The following is a 22,394-nucleotide window of genomic DNA, read 5'->3' on the forward strand; positions in this document are numbered from 1 at the left end:
AGTATGGAGAGTCACGGGGACATTGAACTTCCCTATGAATCCAAGCTTCTCTTCATCGTCTTTTCAAATGGGAATGCAGGAAAGGAAGAACCTTATATATATATATTTTTAAAGCAGCAATTGAGGGAGTGTTTCTAGTCTTGGCAATTAAGACTCAAAAAGCTAGCCCCTTAATTTTCCTTAATTTTTGAGACAACTCAGAATTTGTGCTCAAATATAAGCAGTGCAAAACTGGAAAAAAAACAAAAACAAAAACAAAAAACAAAAAAACCCCACGAAATCTTTTTCTCCTGTAACACCAAGAAACTGATGTCCAGAGTGCTACCTTTCAAACTGCAGCTGTGATACACTAGCAGATTGTTTAACCAACTTTAAGTGTCATAATCTTTTTTTTAAAACATGAAACAGAAAAATACCAGAATTCACTGTTCACGGGAAAGCTAAAGCATTGTTCCGTGCAACTTTTGTTTCAGTTACACAAACACAAATATACTTGTGTGTTGGGTCATGATGTCAAATCATTTTTGGTGGCTCACAGAAGAGTTAAAATGTCACAGTATTTCTGGCACATGCAGATGCAGGCAAACCCTACTTACGAGGCTGTATTCGGACAGCGGCAGGTGCTGACTGACTGCCCCCATCCCTACCGGACCAGACACTGACTGAGTCAGCGCTGCCACCACCTCCCCAGGACTTAGCACGGGGCCCAGAGGAGAAAACGCCCCCTACGTTTTTGTGAAGCTGAACAAAATGGAACAGGAGGACACTCTCACCTTGTCGATGAAGTACAGGGCCACCGCCCTCTGCCGGACTTTCATCTCTTTGGACTTCCAGTCTTCTCGATACTGGTTCCGGATCTTGTCCACACACTTCTTCAGCCGCCGGGCGGTCTCGTATTTCTGCCAGTCTTTCTCACCCTGCAAAAACCCAACCCCAAAGGTGGACTGCTTAGGGATGGTGGGGTAAAGACAGACTCTAAATATCCAAATTCAGCACTCTGAAGAGAAGGAACTTGAGCTTAAAAAGCAAGGTAGAAAATAAGAGTATTGAAGAGAAATCTTAGAGCATTGAACCTAGTGAGAAATCATGTTGCTCCACTTCACTGTCAAGCACACCTGGCTCTATCTAATGACTAAGAAAACTTCTGGCTTTCAGCCTGTAAAGTGTTTATGTTCTTGGGAAAAGCCCACCTGGCACGTCCCAGACGCTGACTTCTATCACCACAAAGGGTGCAGACCCCCATCGCAGCTTGACTGCCGAATCTGTGACCCAAGAGCAGTTTCCTGCTAGAGCTGCAGCTCGTTAAATTCAAGGCAACCATTTACAGTGTGATGGAGGGAACGGCCACGGAAGCAGAATCAAAGGAAGAGTTTAAAAACGTTACAGTGTGTAACTACAAAGGAACACAATGATTTCTAGGAACAGCCATAATTATTCACTGTTTTCTAATTCCTGCATTTAGAAGTATTCTTGATTAGACTGAGGAAACAATGTTCCAGGGAAGCCTTTTCTTTTTAAACATTAGAGCTTTCTGTGGAAGGTTTTAAAATTGAATTCTAAAGCCGATGAAAGGTTTTAGAAGTGTGACAAGGCTGTAGTCAACAGGGATGGGAGATTTCTGCTAGCAAGGGCTAGCAGTATTAAGTGATAAAGGTTAAGGAAGAAAAACACTATCCGAGATACCTAAGAAGGCCAGGGAGTTTACAAGGCCTAAAACAGACCATATGACATGAACACAGGGGTGAAATTTAAGAACCCAAGAATCCCTGCTCTTAATTCCTCCACCTCACATCAAGAAGAGGAGCAGCGAATCCACCAGTGTACGCCTGGTGTCTGCCTATGACACAGACACGTGGTCCTTGGGGCCTGAGACTGTGGTTAAGGCAACTGTCCTTCTGAGCACAAGGTTCTAGGCAGGGCCGACGCTGAGTGACTGCTACCCATCATGCAGAAACCTGCACGAATCCCTATGGTGCCTAGGAGTTACGTGGATATTGTCTGCCATAAGGTGGCTGGCGCTCTGCCCTTGCGGTATTCCACTGGGCTTTCCTAGCAAGGGCCGCAATGCTCAGAGACGGTCCCACAATCCCTCTTAGAGTAAGAGTGCACAGTGCACATAATTTGGGATCTGTTCGCCTCTCTCCCTCCCTGCTGCCATCATCTTGTTCTGGCCGTCACCGTTCCTTGCTTGCAGTACAAGAGTCTCCTACTGGTCTCCCTACTTCTTGTTTGTGTCGAACCCAGTCTCCGCAGAGCAGCGGACAGAATGATCAATTACGTCCCAGGTTTCTAAAACACAAACCTGGTATGTAATTCAGCCTCTTTCAAACCCAGTGGCCTCCGATTTAGGATAATATAAAAAATGGTAAGAAAATGCCTGAAGATCTGGCCTGAATCCGTCCCTATCCTCCCCTGAATTCCCTTCATGAAGTTGTTTCTGATCTCTTAACTGCTGAGATGACTGATTCATTTATCTAAGCCACCTGACATTTACCTTTCTTCTAATACACCGGAATTCTCACCTCGTGGCATTTCAGAGGGGAACACAGCAAGTTTCTTTACCCGGGTGATTTTTGCTCGCCATGAGGTTTCTCTTCCTGATTCTACACTTACTCTCAACTAGAAAAAGTGGTGTTTTTGAATTGAAGAAAACACAGAGATGGGTAGTTTTCATTAGAACACAGGACTATAGGCTAGAAAACATGTAGCCTTTTGAGCTTAGAGGCTTTCCCGTTTTAACGAACTTTCATGACCTGTAAACCGAGGCTAAGAAGGTCTTCCGTCCCAGTCCCTTGCACGTAAGCAGTGGTGGTCTACGCAGAACTAATCCGTGACTCTTTTCTTGTGGAGCTCATCTCTCTTTCAGGCTGCTGTTCCCATTTCTGCAGTGTATCTGAGGGAGGAAGTTCGTGGGACTCTCCCAAGCAGGGTGCGCCTAGCTGGCTAACAAGAACTGACTGCCCTTCCAAAACTGTTTCTCCTTTCAATCACGGCACCGACACCTAACAACGCGTGGATACACAGCAGTTTGTGACATGCTTTCATGCGCATTCTCCCATGTGGTCCTGGTGGGACCTGCCCAGATGAAACCTCGGGAAGTCAGAGGATGTAAGATTTTACAGCTTATTTCTGGATTCACGGTAATTACATTCCCCTCCTCAGAGCCAGGAAAGGTGAGAAGGGGAAACACACGTTTATTTACCGCATTCTTCACGTTCTGACTACTGGACAGTAAGCGGCATGAAGGTGGAGAGCGCCTCTGTCTTGTTTGCCAACCCAATTCCTAGCATCATGCATACACTGTGCCAGGAGCACACTGGGATTTCAGAACATACTTGTGAACGAGTAAGACTGCAATGGGATGCAGAAAACAGGTGCATCTTAGGGAGGTCGCCAGATAATGCTAACCATGGAAGTACTTGCCTTCTTTTTGTGCGGCGGGTTTTTGTCTAAGTGACTCTAGAGGCCGAGAACATTACATTTCAGTAACAAGAGACTACCAGCCCCACTAACTAGGGCCGTTCTGAGCCACCCCTTACCTTGATTCGTGAGCTGGGATTCAACATGATGTATTTAATGGAACCTTGGATGTTCTCTGTCCAGGAGACCAGCCAAGTGACCTTGTTATCATGTCGGACTTCTTTCCATTTATGTCCTGGAGGAGGAGAAGGAATCTTGGAATCTCTGTGGAAATAACCAAACGGAAGGGCCGTGAAATGAGGAGAGGCGAGGAACAACTTTACCTTCGTGACCTGATGTGGACAAATCTGCTGAGCTTTGACGTCCAGGTTTCCTCACGGAAAACACGTGGGAATCTGCACGTGGGAACACTGTGCTGCCCCAGATCGGTTCTCTCTAACATGCAACACCTACCCAGCTACTAGCGACAAAGGAAGCCCCTACTTCATTTCTGGCCCCGGGGGGAATGGGGCGGGGGGGGGGCACTCACTTGCTGCAGTTGATGATGATGTCCTCGGGCATGATCCGTCGCTTCAGCATGCCCATCTTGGGGTGGTTGCCACGGCCACGGAAAAGCCCAGGTGGTTCGATCTTGAAGTTGGCAATCCTCTCTCTGTGGTTATCCATAATGCAGAAGCCATATTCTTTTAGTAATTTTTCGTTCTCCTCTTTGATTTTCTGGAAGATAGCAAGGAACAGGTCAAAATGGGCCCAAATGTCTGTTCTCTACTCGTATTCTTATCTTTGTGTGAGAACAGGTCAAGATCAAGAAAAGTCTAAAAATTACTAAGAAATGAATTCAGTAAGGGAAAACCTCTGAGTTTTCAATCTTAAATGCGATAAAAGTACCCTGAAGATTTACCTACAAGGATTTATTTCAACTATAAATTCAAAACTGATTCTCTCATCTTTAAGGATGTATGTTTATGAATATTGTACCTAGGCATTTTAAAATGTAACTTCAAAAACTAACAGCTTTGCTCAAGAGTCAAAGTGGGGGGGGGGGGGGCGGCGAAGAGCCGCTCTGACTGCCTCCGACGCAACACCTCCACGCTCTCCAACAGGTTCCAGAGGTGTCTGGTTGGACAGCACTGCACACGGGTTCTCCAGCTCAAACCAACCTGTTACGGAGTCTTTCTGAGATACGCGGTGAGGCACGCTGGGACCCTTGCTGCAGAAAGGCATGGGAAAGGACGTAAAGCCCCCTGACCCTCTGCTGCCTCTTCACTCACGATTATACTCAGCGATCCAATTTAACCAAGTCCCACTGCCCTGCGGTGGGACCAGACTCAGAACCAGCAGGCAGCAGCTATCCTCCCTCGGCAGGGGCTCTGACAGGGTAAAACTCACGAAACCTCCCTACCTTTGGAGCAACATTCCAAGAAGAAAACACCAAGGTGGTTTCGACTTTAAAAACACCACTGAAGTGCGTAAGAAACCAAACTTCACTGATCTGGAGTACTGGGGAGAAGACTCAGCCAACGTTGAAAAGTCTGATTCTCATTGTTACAGTAACTCACCGTTTTAAAGCCCAAGGTCAAATAGGCACCATCAAACAGTGAGTTATAGAAATACAATGGCCTAAGTTTCAGAAACATGCAGGTCTTTTAAAATATTGGAACTGCAGGGCTTTGAAGTGCAAAGGATTTCTGAAATTCTCAACTTCTGGACCTCCAAGTTGAAAGAATGAAACCCCAGCCTGCACTCCTCTAGACTGGGGGCAGGTAAACGCTTTCTGGATAGAAAACACTTTAGCTTCGAGGGCCACAAGGTCTCCACTGCACCTACTCAGCTCTGCCCCATGAGCGCGCCCGCAGATAACACATAGGCAGAGGTGCCTGTGTTCCAGCACAACTTTTTCACACAGACCGGCAGCCTATGGATGCTCTAGGAAAAATGACATCCCAGCTGGACACTGAAAAGATCCTTCAGGAAACAGGTTGGTCACGGCTAAAGATGGACATAAATGGGCATGGCTAGATTCCAGTGTAAGCAGATCAAACCACAGGGAGGTATGTGACCAGTAGTACTTCATCTGTCAGAACTCTCTGATATCCAGGGGCTACTGTGGGGCAGATCTGTCCATCCTTAAAACCGTATCATTGGACTGTCTGCTTTTTAGGTCAGCAGCACCAGAGTTCTTATACTGAGATAGTTAACAAATTGCTTATTCTCAATTTTCAGTCTACATGAAACCCTGAAGAACATTTAGACTCCACTAGGTAAAGAACCCTAAATCTTTAGTACAGAACCATGTGTTGAGCACAAAAGTCAAAGCTGTCTTATAAGAAGAAAGCTGGATGAACTAATCACTATTCCAAACTCCTACAGAGGCTTAAGAAATAGTACCAGTTTCTCCTCCTTGCTCATCTGTTTCCGAGCTTCCGACTGGGCTTTGAAATACTGGCTCATCTGGGTAAAATCACATTTACTTAGGTTGGTGATAGTATTCTTCTCTTCATTAGTCATTTCCTAGTGAAAAAAAAAATAGAAGAATAAGGTAAATACACTAATAAGCCCTCAGGCTTCCTTGCAATTATAGCAAAGCACCCTTTTTTTAGTCAAAGGTGTTAATAGGTAAGTTAATCCAAATTAATGAGTTTTGGAAAAAAAAATTTGGCCCGTCATTGCGATCCCCCAGGCACATGAATGCCACACCTGGAGAGACGTGCAAATGTCACTCACTTTAGTAACGAGAGAAACAGTACTATTCTCAGTCTCTCTGTTCATTTATTGAATCTTATTTCCAAAACTATTCAGAATGCAAACTTCAGCTCAGCCTCTGTCTACATGATCTGGAATGAGTTTAAAACCACCTAGGCAGATATAGGATATGTGGTTTCAAGAGCAGAAAGTACCTAAAGCAAATAGCAAGAACCAAGAGGGCCTGGGACACCACACTGACATCGCCCCACAACGGCAGCAGAGCACCGGCCAGCAGGGACGAGCTCTCCCTCGCTCAGCCAGACCTGAGGCTCTCTGTTTGGCCTAAGCTAATAAACTCCCTCCTGCAGCTCTGTGACAGGTGGGAGGAAAGACATGTAAGCATTCTCATTGCATAGAAACCCTATATAATATAGGAAATGTGCAGGAAAAAATTAACATATATAATTCATGAACTCAAAATTTATATCCAAGGGTTTCTTGTAAAATTAAAGTTTATTACTTAGTAGTTGATCAATATTTTCGCAAGGTGCTAGAAGATTAATACACATACCTTTCTCCAGTCTTTAAAGAAATTTTTCCTAAATATTTCCTTAGTAGTATATTCATGGTCGAGCATTTTTGCAAAGAACGTAGCTACTTCCTCCGCTTTGGGGCTCAGCTTCATGACTTTACCTAGAAGAAAAAAGTGGTCCCAAAAACAATGAGGCCCAGTATCTGTGTTCTCAGTACAAACACTGAGCTCTGGAGAAATCTGCTTTAATGACGGTTCACCTGCCCACGGTACAGAAAGGTCTGGTGACACGGTAACGACAACAACACAGACAGTATTCCGACTTTTATCTACTTGTACAAATGTCCCTTCTCTTCAGCAGATATTTACCTGGGTCACTCTCTGGAGACTATGTCAGTAAATTGTTCCCAGATGCCTGCTCAGGACAGGGATGACCTGGGGGAGGCCCGGTCACTCTTCCTTTTCCTTTCAGCAAGCAGGGTCCTTTACACCTCTTCAATGGTTTTTAAAAATCAAATCCTCAGAGGGACTCCTGCCACTGCTAAGCTAAGCAGCTTCTGTTCAAGAAGGGGAGGAAAGGATAGGGCAGGGAGTGGAAGAAAGGAATTGTGGGGAAAAGAAATAGGCATCTTTCTTCTTTCAAGTTAGGTGGGTGGAATATGAAAAAATATATATATCCACAGCAGGCAAGCCTAGATATCCCATATGACAAGTCTCAAGTAAGACCTTCCTCTACAACGTTGCTACTCAAAGTGTGGCTCACAGGCCAACAGCGTCGACATCAAGTGAAGTTCCGTTTGTGAGCAACGCAAAATCTCAGGCCCCACCCAGACTTGCTGCATCAGCAAGTGCACCTTAACGAGCCCCCGCGGCTGGAGCGCACACCCGAGTTGAAGCACACTGCCTGGCAGCACCTGTACTGTGAGGCGGCCTAACTTGGGGAATCGGGGCTCCTCTGGAACTCAAGGGATGACGGTGCCCCCGGCGTCCCCGGCACGGTGCCCGTGTTTAGTAAAAGCTCTTTTGAAGGAATCCTGGTGTTATACCCTGTTAAGTGCATCTGAATGGGGCCTTGGGGTTGTGTGTACCTTAAGTAGTTAATAAAGGGAAAGTACTTGGGAATTGAATCTACTTTTCAAATAGAATACTTTTAAACAGTAGTCTTAGGGCCCATTTCCATTTATTTCTTGAAAATCCAACTTTACAATACCACCCTTGGCAAAATAATTTGGCTATATTAAAATTAGGTTAAATAATATACCACTACTTTGTTATTGCATAGGTACTAATAATTCACCAAGGGTTTCCACATTTACTATAGAAAACTAAAACTTAATTAGAAATCCAGTCATTTCAAAACTCAGAGGACAGCCCTGGCTGGTGTGGCTCAGTGGACTGAGCACCGGTCTGCAAACCCAAAGGTCACCAGCAGTTCAATTCCCAGCCACGGCACATGCCTGGGTTGCGGGCCAGGTCCCCAGCTGGGGGTGTGCAAGAGGCAACTGATGGATGTATCTCTCGCACATAGATGTTTCTCCCCCTGCCTTTTCCCCTCCTTTCCCCTCTCTCTAAAAATAAATAAAATCTTAAAAAAGAAAAACCCAACCCAGAAGACATCTCATCTCATGGCTGGCAGGTCATCGCCCCTGACGTAGGGATGTTGAGAACTGCAGCACAAAACTGAAACTGCCCTGGTACACCCAACCTGCTTGGAATCCACGTAACTCAAAAGGCCAACAGGTGGCGCTGCTCCCCCCACCCAACCTCCCAAGCTCCCAAGCTCCAGCCTTTGGGAGAAGACATTGGGAAGAAGGATGAGCGTGGCTTTCAAGGGTCTTCTGCACTTCTGCAGATCTCCCCATTCAGGCCTCTGAACCACAGTTACTAATAAAGTTGTAACATGCTTCCAATATAAAGGAAACCAGTAAATCACCAAGAAAAAAGTAAATGGCAAGAAAGAATGCGATCTGTTCTTAGGTCTGTTTGGTATTTTCTTTTAAATGAAGACTCACTGGGCAATTTTACTGAACTCTGTCCCCATAGAGGAAGCAATTCTGACACCTCCTGTTTTAGATGAGCCATCAAAAGATGAAATGATAGCTCCCAGCAGCAGGTGGTGGGAGGATGACTCGAAGGTTCCTGGCAATGGCAGTGCTGTGTGGAAAGGCTGAGCTCAGAAAGAAGAAAACTGCTGAGTCAGAGCTGAAAACTGGGGGTTCTTAGAGGCAAGTCCCTGCTGCAGCCAGCCGGTGCCCCACCTCCTCCTCGGCAGGTTTCTAAAGGAGTCTGAGAATTCTCTTCCCTGGAGAGAAGGCAGGACTTACAGGACCAATAGGAACCAGAAAGACAAATGCGACATCATGACTCACTGCAGAGTGGCAGCTTACATAACCAAAGGAAAGCCATTCCAGAGGAAAGACTGAGAAAGTACTAGAGCCCTGGAGCTGGAGCTCCTGTCTTGTGATGGAGGACTGGACAAGAATGGGGGGAGGCACCACGGTGACCAGTTCAGGCCATGGCTCCCCGTCCTCAGAAGAGAAACCCAAAGATTAGGGAATCTAGTTTCCCCACAAATCACTCTGAATCTCCCAAGTGAGGCTTTACCAGTTGACGTTTCTAAGAGCTCTCAGTACACCCAGACTAGGGCTACAGAATAACTATTTTATGACTGTCTTCTTCGAGGTCCTAGGCTCATTCTTTTCTGTGGAGTTTTGGCCTTCAGTCACATTGAGAGTCTCCAGGAATGACCCCTGTGAGGGCAGATGAACTCTGTGCCATGCTCCCTGGCGAACACAGGGCAGCATGTCTATTTGTTGCAGCCATTTGTCACTGCGGCTCTGCAGTCCTACTGGACTGCGGACACCTTGAGATCAAGGATCAATCAAGACTGACCACTGCTGGGCCTTGAATGAACACAGTTTTAAAAAACAAATTCCAGTATGCCGAGTCACCTACTTGAAAGATCCAAACCTTCAGTGAAAACTTTCTACCTCGACCTACAGGCACGCCCGGCCCTGAGGCCACTCGGGCTGGAGAGACGTGCTTCAGAACTCTGATGTTCACCCTGATGCTCTCGGCTGTTCTCCAAAAGCATTTCTGCTGAGCATTTCTCAAAGTTTGGTCAGGAGACCAGTTGCTTCAGAAGCACCCAATACCACTCCATACCTATTAAATGGGCCCAGATTCACCTGGGGTTATTAATTAAGCACATAGGAGTTTGAGGAATAATGGTCTAGCTACTTCTGGATAGAAATCTTGGAATAAGGGGAATCAGTTGAGCCTTACTATCTGCATACTGCTACATTGCCAAGAGGAGGAGCGTCAAAGACTACTCTCAAACTCTTCAACCCAAGGACAGAAATACTATGAGAGTTAATGGATAATTCTAAGGGTTCTACGAGAATTAGGTAGGTCTTCAAAGCAGCTCATCAGACTAGGCTGCACGTACAGCAAAGGCACAGTGTCCTGCTATGTGGTGTAAATGACAAGACACCCACCAGCCCCACCTCGAGGCTGATGGCAATCCTCACCCAAATAACCAGTACTCTTTCTAATGATGAACAGCTTGTCAAATGTGCATTATATTGCTAAAATAAAACATTATTATTCCAGTAAGGCTTCTCTAGTAACTCTTGCAAAGAGTAGCTCCTTAAAAATAAAGTTCAGATAAAAGCGCTCAGCCTGTGGACGCAGTGCTGTGCGCTATGTAGAGGGACTGTTTTGAGACCACACAGGTACATTAACAGCTCCTTTCTTACGGCACCTTTTCAGCATGGAATGGGCCTTTGAGTGTTAAGTAAGTCCCTAATGACCCTTTCCCCAAACTGTACGATGACAATAAAACAAAATGCAATAAACAGAAAGGTTTATACAGCACAGAACCCTTCCTCACTTGCTATTCCTAAAATAGAATCAAGACTCTCTTCTTGGCCAAGAAATGGACAACCTTGGAACAACTCACCATCATAGTAAAACTTGACACTCTCTGGAAGAGGTTCATATGGTGGAGCAAATACAGGACCTTTATGTTCTAGGAACTTCCACTTGATGCCCTCAGGGTAACGCTCTTCTTCCCACCTTTAGAAGACAAGGTACAATCTCATTTAGTGATTGCTTTACCTACTGTAGATTATCACCTATTAGATGCCAAAATTATTATCTGTTCAATTGACTGATGCTTTAGAATGACTCAGAGCCCACATTCAAGGCCTGCGTCAAAATAACCAGTGTCTTTCACAACAAATTAAGATGAAAATGGAGAAAAACACATTTCAGTAGTCTGGTTCAAAGATGCCGCACACAAGAGGCCATCACTCAAGGAGCCCAGCAACAAGTGGGGATGTGGGAATGAACACAGGTGTCTTCTCACAGCAGTGGGACAATAAGCCACAATGGAGCACGGGACATTTACGCTGCTGATACGTAAGAAAAGGCCTCCTGGGAGTGATGCCAGTCGAAGGCACAGAGGAAAACCACCCCATGAGAAAGTATACAATGGGACAGAAGACTGGGAAATAATAGTTCAGCTGGGTTATGTTGAGTTCTGGGTGCTTATGGGTTATCAAGAGCTACCTAGCAGATAATGATAAGTGAATGTAAATTCAATAGAAAGCCTTTTAAAACCCTTTTTATTTAAAAAGTCATCAAATACAGAAAAACAAATAATAATGTATAGAACACCATATACCATCACCTACATACAAAATGGTTATTATTTTACTCAATTTCCTATTTTTTTGCTGAAGCATTCAAAGTAAATTGCAGCTGTATACTGTACCCCTAAATATTTCAGCAAATATTTCAGCAAATCCCTATAAAAATAAAAATACTCTTACTTAGGTATAAAATAATCACATGTAACAAAATGAGTAATTTCCTGGTAGCATTCTAGTACCCAGAGCATATTATGAGCTCCAATTACATCCAAAATGTATTTTATAAACTCAAGTCTAATTAAGGGCCACACGCTGCCATTGGCTGGTGTCTCAAAGTCTCTCTAGAATTAGACAGACTGTCTCACCACTGCCAGCAGCTTGTTCTTTTTAAGAGTCAGGCAGTTCTCCTGGAGAGACTTAAAACTTCAGACTTCAATCTTCACTATTTCTACTTTAAAATAAAAAGCCTTACAGTTCTGCAGAATCATCCCAAAGGCCAATTACCCGCACTCTATTACTTTGCATCATCTTCCAACTTCATAAACAAAGTTCAGAAACATCAAATAAAACTAGCATGTATCCATCTGTGTGCTATAATAGTGTATTATAATATCAAAGTCAATATATATAGTCCAATGATTTCTGACAGGGTGCCAAGATCATTCAACGAGAAAGGACAGTGTTTTCAACACATGATTTTGTTGAAAACTGGATGTTCACACGCAAAAGAATTAAGTTGGCCTTTTATTTACACTATATATAAAAATAAACTCAAAATGTATCAAAGACCCAAACATAAGAACTAAAATTATATAACTCTTTTTAAAAAAACATAACGCAAAGCTTTATAACACTGGATTTAGCAATGATTTCTTGTATGCGACACCAAAAATACAGGCAAGTAAAATTAAACTGGACTACAAAATTTAAAGCTGCATTAACCAACAGAGGGGAAAAAGCAGCCCACGGAATGGCAGAAATATCTGCAAAGCAAATATTTTGATAAGGAGTTAATACCCAGACTATATAAAGAACCACAAACTCAAAAACAAATAATAACCCAACTAAGAAATAGGCAGAGGACTGGAACAGACGTTTCTCCGAAGACACACAAATGACCAGTGAACATTTGAAACAGTGCTCGACGTCACCTCTAATTAGGAAATGTAAGCCGCACCCATTAAGACGGCTATTATTAAAACTAGAAACAGAGTGGAGGTCAGTGCTGACAAGGATGTGGGAAACTGAAATTCCTGGGCCGTGTCGGTGGGCGTGTGAGCGGGTGCAGCTGCCGTGGCAAACAGCACGGCAGGTCCTCAAGAGTCAGACACAGATTTACCGGCGATCCTGCGATTTCATGAGGAGGAGTGTCACCGGAAGACCTGAAAGGAGGTGTTCAAACAAGTACTGGCACACTGATGTTCTCAGCAGCACTACTCACCACCGCCAAAAGGTACAAACCAAGGTAGACGAACGGATGAACAAAATGAGGTCTATCACTCAGCCTCATAAAGGAAGGAGGTTCTGACCCATGTACAACATGGGTGAACCTTGAAGACATTATGCTCAGTGAAGTAAGTGTCACAAGAGGGGAGATGCTGTAGGACTCCACTTGCATAAGGTACCTAGGGTAACCGAACTCAGAGAGACAGAAAGAAGAACGGTGGAGAGGAAGAGGAAAAGGGTCGGACGAGGAAGAGCTACTGAACGGAGTTCCAGCTTTTGAAGAGGAAGAGCGCTGTGGAGCCGGGTGGCGGTGGCGAGGGCCGCGCAGCAGTGTGAACGCACTTCATACCGCCACCTAACCGAGCACTTAAAAATGGCTAGGATGATTACTTATGTTATTTTACCACAATTAAAAATAACTTGAAAAAATGAACCTCATTGTCAAGATACTCATAAAGTCTTAGAAAGAATATAAACACCCTCTATGACCACCCTACCACTTAACGGATATGAAACCAGCAGGATCTCCCAGCTGGACGTTGGCACAAACAGGCCCAGATGCAGGCCCTGGCCTGTGTGGTTCAGCTGGTCGCAGTGTCATCCCATAAACTGTAAGGTCGTCAATTCCTGGTCAGGGCACATGCCTAGGCTGCAGATTCAACACCAGTTAGGGGCTCATGCGGTGGGGGGTGTGGTCGGGGTACATGCTGAGAGGCAACCCATCGATGTTGTTCTCTCCTTCCTTCCCCCTCTCTCTAATCGGTAAGCATGTCCTTGAGTGGGGTTTTTCTTAAAAGGCCTGACCCTGACCAGTGTGGCTCAGTTAGCAAAATAAAAGGTTTCCGGTTCAATTCCTGGTTGGAATACACACATGCCTGGTTGTGGGTTTGGTACCTGTTGAGGCGCATACAAGAGGCAACCGACTGATGCTCCTTTCTCACATTGATGTTTCTCTCCCTCTTTCTCCCTCCCATCCCCTCTAAATAAATGATTTTAAAAAGGCCTGCACACAGGAACCCATTCAAACTCCTGAGTCTACTCTTCTTCAAACCAGCTCCAACAGAACAAACCCTCCCACAGGCCGACATCCCTGGATCAGCAACTCCCCCTGTACACACGTCTCTGACAGACGTCACCCTGTCAGGCCCCACAATGGTTCCCAACAGAATTAAGGAAAACATGTGGACATCAAATTGACTTCTCTATGGCTGGCTTGACTTCCTAATTCAAATTAGTTGTAAGTGGCAATAAAACGGGCTTGAATAAAGGAAGGAGGGGAAGTGCTGGAAATGTGTGTAAGACAGTAAACATCCGCACGCTCTCTGAAATTAGATTCCCTCGCAGTTAACACACACCTCGCAGGGGACTGTAAAATACACATTTAATTTTTAAAGTTTCGGACATAAACGTCACACGCTACAGTTTTCTGGGAGCTGATCTGGGCACTCGAGGACAGTTTCTCTGGTGTGAGGAGAAGGTCAATCCGTATTCTGTGTCTTATCACCATTACTGCTTGTATTCGTGTGTCCTGGTCCCTCACCACCAATTCCCTACATTATAATCCTTTGAGGCTCTTGGCTAAAATCAGACCCCAAACTCCATTTAAAGTCACCCCTAACACATGCAACGAACTCCCTAGTTTCAAGGTCTTTTGGTGAAGAGTCACCTGTATAGAATATACACAGGACATGTGCCCCAATGGGTCAGCCCTGACACAAAGGTGTACTCGACTGGAGGACCGGCTGGAACCCTAACAGCTACCCCAGGTTCCAAGCAAAATAGTGGGATCTGGTTTAAAGAGGTTTTCATGGGACTGAGCCTGAGCACATCGCCAGCACTTGTGACACTGTTTCTACGGGGAACACAGGATCCGGTGAAGAAACCCTGAGGGGAGGGATCCCGAGCATTTCCCTACCCCCACAATTACCAGAGACAGGAAGGCAGGGAATCAAAGTTTCTTTTTGGCAGGATGAACAAGTCTATGGACTGGGGTGGGGGGAGCAAAGATCTGGATGTTGGCCAAGTGAGTAAAGTGTGTAATTCTTTTAGGGAAATAGCAAGAGAACAGTACAAATGTACTGTTTGAAGAGCATCTGCCCTTCGAGTCCCCTGACTACACTGTCAATGGCAGTCACTGAGGATGGGTCACTGTCTTGAGAGTGTGACCTGACAGCGACGGAGGAAAGGGCAAGTTCAGTTAAGAGGCCAGTCATTCCTGTTCCCTACTTCTACAACTTACACTGTACCCAGAAGCACTGTGCTTAACGATCAGACTGGAGAGAAGCCCGCCAGGAGGCTACAGCGGAGACTGCTCACCCCCCAACCAACCGCCTTCAGTTAGAGACTGACCAGGCCCACTCAGACAAGGCACAAAGCAACAACCAGCACCACAACCACCACCACGACAAAAGTTGGTCTCTCAGAACCCCAGTGTGGCAACACCAATAAGGACTTCAACCACAGAAGCAAACTGGGCTTTTAGACCCTTCAGGGCACCTAATGCCACACACATGCACACACACACACGGTACCTAATACACCACCCCGTGCCGGCCCCCCCCCACCCCGGAAAGAGACATCTTCGGGACCCAACAAGAGCCAAGGCTCCAAAGGAAGGGGAAAGACAGCAAGCAGCTGGTGATGACAAGGAAATGAACTTGTTCATTCAAAAACACAAACCCTGGCCTACGGGCAGCTCAGCTGGTTCGAGTGTCATCCTGAGACACCAAGGTTGTGGGTTGCTCTCCAGTCAGGGCACATACAGGAAGCAACCACTGAATACATAAGTAAGGGGAACAACAAATCAATGTTTCTCTCTCTAAAATCAGTTAAAAAGTAAAACATGAGCCCCCACCATAGGAACCAGAGACACAACCGACTGATGAATTACTAAGCATTCTCGCAAGTCCCAATAACAATCCCTGATTTACACAATCGCTTCATTTTATCAAAAAAAAAAAAAAAAAGCATTTTATTAAAGGACCTAAAAGCCTTGCAATATTCCATCATTGAAAAACTTCTATTAGTTATGAAGAAAAAAATGAAAGGAAATGGAAGAAGGAAAAATACACCTCTCGTTCCCTGACTCTGATCTCTGGAAAGGCCCAGGGTCCTTGGTCCTTGGCTGTGATCCCTGTCTCCGCGCCCCTTTCCCCCGTGTGTGCTCACAGCAGCACCACCAGTCCCACGGCTCTGCTCCTCTCAGCCACCTCCCTGGTCGCTGACCGCCCCCTCCCGCTGGTGCTGGGGAGACTGTCGCTCTCAATGACCAAATCCACAGAGGAAGCACTGCCAAACTACAGACAGTGGTTGCCACGGAGCGGGAAAGGAAAAATGGGAACAGGAGGGAAGGAAAACTGTCATTTTTCTCTAGCCCCTATACTTCTGGACCATTTGAACTTTTCAACATAAATACAAATCGTGTATTACTGGTATAGTAGTCAAATAACAGAATTTTAAGTAAAACCAGCATTAGAAAAAAAATGCATGTTTATTTCAAAATTCTAAATATCAAAATGTCTTAAGTAGAAAATACAATTTCCTACCTAAACACACTCTGCAAAAGTCACCTCGGTACTTGCTGAACAGCCCTCACACAACCAATCGCCTGGAGGCCTGTTCTCTCACAACCACAACCCCAGATGGTGTGATACTTGCTAATTTTTCCCAGTGTGAGACATTGAACAAAAAGTTTATCACTCATTATTTCTCTCTGAGTCGTTGTTACTTGTGATGTTGATCATATCTTAAACTGTTTACTAAGTTTGTTTTCTTTAGTGAATTGTCTGTTCCTTGCTTTTCCGTCATATTACTCCTTTCGTATTTGTTTTAAAAGACCTTTTTTCATATTATTTTCACCTCGGCCCTCTGTATTGCAAGTATTTTCCCTTGAGATTTTTTTTAATGGCATGAGTTTGCTTGCCATACAGAAGATTTAACTTTGATGTATCAAAGTTACGAATCTTGTCCTTATGGCTCTGGTGATATGCATGTCATGCTTCAAAGGGACTTCGCTACTCTACAATTATAAAAATGTTCGCCGAGTTTTTCTTGGGGAGGTTTTTTTCTTAAACAGGCAGTTTTCCCAACATTATTTATGGAATAATCCACCTTATTGAAAATAATCCCAAATCCTTTTGAACGCAATGTTCTTCACATGATAAACTCCTATATACACAAAGGTCTCCTTCTACACTTCATTCTATTCAATAGGCTGGGACCTAGTTTTGAGATCCAATAGGTTAAGAGCTAGTCAATGCTTTCACTAGGACCTGGGAAATTTATTTCAAAATGTTATTTTAAAGAGGTTCCTTTAAGTACGTCCCTCCTCCCCCAAATACCAGGGTATTAATTTTAGTAACTCAACATTACTGCCTCATTAGGTTGTGGCATCAAAGAGCTGACATAACCCAGTGCTGAGATGTTGTTACCATTTCCACTTCTGCTCCTCTTCCTTCTTCGGCTTCTTTTTCTTGCTATCTGGCTCAGGAACTTTTTTATCTTTATCTTTATTCTTGGGTTTTTTCAATTTACCATCCTACAAAGAAACACGGGGAGAAAGCACTTAAATAAGGACTAGTTGCCTTTCTACATATAGTTTTGGGGGCCCATTAGGAAGAAAACCTGGAATCAAACAACAGCAGAACTAGAGACAGTCTTAGGTTCAATCTTCCCTATTTGACAGTCAGGAATAAAAACGTACTTGTGCTTTTCTCTAGAGCAGCAATTCCCAAAACTCCCTGACAAATAATTACGCAAGAGAGCAGTCAAAAACACTCCCTCCGCAGAGGACGAGCCTGGGCAATGGCACTCATGTTCACCCTGGGTGGGCCTGGGGAAGCACCGCGGCCATAGAGGGTAGCCCAGGGCACGGTCCTCGGTTATTTTTAAATCCACGTGTCTTTAACCTCTTCCAACACCACCAAATACTGGGTAGACAAGGCTTCCCATTAGATGCTTACTATACAACGTGAAAGGAAATCCCTGACCGAGTCTGGGGGGAACTTTCTATTGCTGTTGTTTGCGTACCGTCACAAAACAGTGAGCAAGTGTTTGGGACGCCCTAGAGTGACTGCTGCTTCTTACGGGGGTGTTTCTTTGTGGCTCTGACCCTAGGTGAGCTGTCGCAACGGCACAGAAAGAGATCGTCACACATAAGCAAGAGCAATTCACCAGTACAAGAGATAAATCTCAAAACATACACACATCTGGGCAAAAATGTGTTATTCAACAGGTGGGGGTCCCTCTCAAGAGAGCTGGAACTCTTTTGAAGGTATTTCCTTTGTCCTAACCACTCAAGAAAATTTCAGTCTTTATTCAGCAAGTTTTACATGGCTGTGAACGGTGGTTCTGAGTTACGTTAAAATCGGTTCCAGAATGGCAGAGCTTGAAAGAGCTGTAGAGACAGTTTGGTCTGACCCCTTCCAGTTGGAGAAAACTCTGAATCAGAGGTTTTGTTACTTCCTCAAAGTTACATCGCTGATATTGACCATGATGGAAGCCCAAGTTTACCAGAAAAATAAAAGAATGTGACTCATGGGGATGACTGGAATAAGCCAAACATTCCCAGACTAATTGATAGGATGGCAATTAAGTTAAACTCAGGATCTTTAAGCAAATGACCTTTGGGGCACAAGAAAGAGGAAAGACTACAGTATCAAACATATTTAAAAACAGGAATGGAGAATATAAATGTCTAAGTATGTTTGTGAGGAGAAAGTACTGGAGGATCACATTAATTTGAGAACGGTTTACTATTTAGGCTGAAACACACCACAGGAAAGGGAAATGTTTTTCAGTTAAGACATTCTCTGAATAGCTGTTGAACAGGCCTGCAGATGGTCCCATCAGGAAACTACTGGCTACACTGTATATTTTCAAACCTTAAAATGGAATAATCAGTCACTGAGAGACTGCAGAACAATTCCCAGAAATGAAAAAAACATAGCCAGCCAGTGAGGTTTAATGACTGATCCCGCCATCTGGGGTCCTTGCCACAATTAACACTGTGTTAATTCAGTCTTTTAGCCTGAACTTTTTTTCTCCCCCTGCAGAGAGAGGGGCTGCTAAACAGAATAATTTTAAAAAATGGGAGTCAACTGTTCTTTTTTCAAAATGGCCTCACAGTTATGACTAAGGTCTCCAGGGCCCAGGAAAGGCAGCCATGTACATAAACGCAACAGCAGCGGAAGCGTGGAGAGCTGAGCTTCGCGTTTCTTTACCGGCTAGTCTGGTGGTCCACTTGAAAGTGGAGTGACTGACTACCGTACTCACTACTCAACACCGCACTACCAATTCCTTGAATTGGCTCTCATAAACTTGAACTTCTGCCAAGAAGAGAGTGTCAGAAAAACAGTAATTCTCTAAATCCAGGACCCAGTCCTCTCTCCATGGCTCACCTACCCATTAATATTTTATATGATTCATTAAAGACACTCCTCCCTTCTTGTGGAGTTGAAGGGTCAGCAAAGCCCCCCAGGAGGCAGGACAAGGGTAGCTATTAGGCTGGCTCATGGGGTCAAAGCCCAGCTTTACCACTTAGTAGCTGTGTGACCTTAGACAGAGGAGTTGGAACTCTCTATACTGATTCTGCATCTGTAAAATGGAGATAAAGTAGCAATTATTTGTCTCCAAGGGCTGATCTATGGATTAAACGAAATGATAAAGTGTTAAGAATAGTGCCTGGCACACAGTAAGCACCTATGACATGCCATTTTAATTGTTACTGCTATTCTTACGCCATGACAGACTACACTCTGAAGACTCCCGGCCCCTCACTATCACTGTGTCTACTGGTGGTACTTCCAGCTATTGTCTTTGTGCCTGCGAATCCACTTTGCCCAAGGCAGTGGCGAACCTCAAATGCAGCACTGGACTTAAAAATAAATCACTCAACCCTTCTTCTCTTAGGAGAGTGCAGAATTGAGACCCCTGTGAATTTCTAACATGTTTTACTGAATTACTTGCTAACAAGTCTCCAGTATAAGAAATAGAAAAGTGTCAAAAGAAGGAACCCTGTTATTGTATGTTAAATCTACCGAAAACATCAAACAGAACCCTCAGGAAAGCGCCTGAGTTGCACTGAGATTTTGAAGGAAGCTGCTAAGTCGGGAGGGGAAGGAGGAGCGCGTGTGCTCCTGACGGGGAGCGGCGTGTGCAGTGAGTGCTACAGAAAGCTCTACAGCACGGAAGAGCCGCGCAGAGAAGAAACGCAGGAGGCCAGTGGGACAGAACAAAGCAAATTAGGGAAGAGGCACAAGATGAAGAGAGGCACAAGATGTGGGGCCAGACGGGGCGGAGCTGGGGTAGAGCTTGGATTTCACCCTGTATCCCAGTGGTTCCCATTAACAGATGTTAAGAAGGAAGGGTTACCCAAAGTGAGGGACGAGCAAGCTTTGTTAGATATGAGAGAGCACGAAAAACACTCCTCTTCTGGAAGTGTAAGGCAAATGTGATTTCTTGTTGACACATCCTCTGCATGTATGAAGAGGGTGGAGCTTCTCTAAGAGCCTCGTTGGGCAGCACAGCCACGGGTAAACACCCAGGAAGCCTGGGAGGGATGTCACATGAACAGCGCCACTGCCACTGCACACGTGCGAGAGGTTTTCTCCTCCAGCAGACCAAGTGAATCCCTAAACCCATTTGCCTTCAAAGTCGTTTCATGGAAAACTCCCTACTCCAAACTCAAGCCTCAAAGGGCCTAAGTCTCTTTACTAACCTCTTCTTCCTCTAGTTTTCGTTTCTTCTCTTTCTTGGTATCTTCTGTTTTAATTTTCTTAGGTTTATAATCAGCACTAGAAAGGGGAACATGAATATGCAGTTAACACAACTGTGACTCAGCAGTTCTCACCAACAGGATTAGGACCCCCTAACTTCTCCTGGAGGCTTCTGAGGGAGGTGTGGTTGCTATCTTTCGTGGCTGAGCATTCTAGTCAAGAATGGGACAGAGAAAGGCGGCCAGACCAAAGCCCAATCGTTGCAGCCCTACAGAGAACAAAACAAACAACCCTGCACTACACGCAGGCCGGGGGAGTGGAACCGAGGGACGTATGCATGGAGGACACCCCTAGAAGACGGAACCCTGGGGACCTGCAGTGCGACAATGGCTGCACCAAGCAAGGACTGGCTCCAAGGGGGGGGAAAGAAATTCCGCATGAATTCTGAATGAACACAGTGAGCTCACCGAGTACATTCCTGCTCCCTCTCCACCCACCACTTTCTACCACAAATCCTTGGTGATAAGCTATATGAGACTGAAAATAATGAGTAGAGTTTGACCTTGCTGACTGAATCTGAGAAAGAGGTACATGCAAGCTTCAAGTAACTGTTTCAAGTAAGAACAATTTTATTACGTCTTCTATACGGTGAAACTTCGCTTAGAATGTACTGACTGGCACAGATCCTAGGAGACACTGCTTTAACAGTGAAAACTTATCTGTGGAAAGTGATGATATACTTAAAGTAACTTAGCTAATTTAAATATTCTTTGTGAATTCTGCTCAATGTGAAATTCCTCCTAAGACGCATTACCTTTCAATAACAAAAATGGAAATATAAAGTCTCCATTTAAGCATCAGATACACTACTTATTTGCTTAGCAAACCCTACTCCTCATAATTCAAAGAGAAATCAAGTCCCCCAGTCCATTAATCACAAATTCCAAATGAGGGAAAGTCAGGGCGGCTGTTCTGAGTATCATAGAGACACACATCACATTTACTCTTTCAACAACTCCTGTTCATTTTCAAAGTCACGGTAAAGACAGACTCACTCATCCTCATCTCGAGGCCTCTTCAATGGCTTTATATCTTCTTTAGGAGACGCAAAATAGCCGTCATCGTCAGGTTCATCTTTAATTCGTAGTGGACTGAAAAGAAAAAAAGTGTGAGTCAGTGAGTGCAGGGACAGCTACATTACCTAACGGAAGGAGGGGTGAAGCATCTCGCTGAGAAGCGGCTGACAGAAGGACAACAACGCGCATCTGCACGCACTGACCACAAAGCCTTTCCAGGAGCACTTTTCTCGCTCAGTTCTCACTTTAACCCTGTGAGGCAGGCAGTGTCGTCCTCCCTTTGCAGACAAACGGGCATATCGAGGTTCGGAGCTAGGACTCCTTATTCTAAGTCAGTATTCTTTTCTGCCACGTCTTAGCTGCCTTGGCCAGCATGACCCAAACCACAATGGGAACAAACTTAAATTGAATTGTTTCCTTACTTCACATGAGGGATATACTATGTATCTGACCCAGGGAATGATCAAACTGATTATTCTAGTGCATCAAAAGCTAAAATTCAGTTTTTACAAGGAAAGGAATAAAAATTTATTTCCCAAACTTGGTACCTTAAGAGTCTAAGTGAAAATAACCTTAGTTACAAGGGAAAATAACCAGGCTGCATTACAGCAAAGGGCACATGCTAAATGAGAGGCTCAGGATAGATTCAACTCATTCTAAGCCAAGTCTTTGTTCAATATCTCCCTTAGGTTTATCTACTTGATACACAGAAGACTGCCTTGCCTTAAACATAATTCTCTTAGCCCAGGCTAGGCCAGGCGGCTCAGCTGGTTGGAGCATCATCCCATATGCCAAAAGGTTGCGGGTTCAATCCCCAGTCAGGGTGCATACAGAAAGCAACTGATCTGTTTCTCTCTCACATCAA

The 22,394-nt window shown here is 44.7% G+C and overlaps 1 protein-coding gene across 1 annotated transcript in view; it reads right to left on the bottom strand.

Moving 5' to 3' along the window:
- Window positions 1-22,394, bottom strand: part of TOP1 (DNA topoisomerase I) — a 75,538-nt gene that overhangs the window by 9,257 nt on the left and 43,887 nt on the right. Inside the window, exons 6-14 of the mRNA XM_024559818.3 lie at window positions 21,509-21,604; window positions 20,456-20,531; window positions 17,169-17,275; window positions 10,599-10,714; window positions 6,677-6,798; window positions 5,809-5,931; window positions 3,950-4,137; window positions 3,540-3,684; window positions 774-917 (exon numbers count right to left, since the gene is read on the bottom strand). Coding sequence (XP_024415586.1) covers window positions 774-917; window positions 3,540-3,684; window positions 3,950-4,137; window positions 5,809-5,931; window positions 6,677-6,798; window positions 10,599-10,714; window positions 17,169-17,275; window positions 20,456-20,531; window positions 21,509-21,604 — 1,117 coding nt within the window. The remainder of the gene's footprint in view (window positions 1-773; window positions 918-3,539; window positions 3,685-3,949; window positions 4,138-5,808; window positions 5,932-6,676; window positions 6,799-10,598; window positions 10,715-17,168; window positions 17,276-20,455; window positions 20,532-21,508; window positions 21,605-22,394) is intronic.

This window comes from Desmodus rotundus, chromosome 6 (assembly GCF_022682495.2).
Source record: "Desmodus rotundus isolate HL8 chromosome 6, HLdesRot8A.1, whole genome shotgun sequence".
Lineage (NCBI taxonomy): Eukaryota > Metazoa > Chordata > Mammalia > Chiroptera > Phyllostomidae > Desmodus > Desmodus rotundus.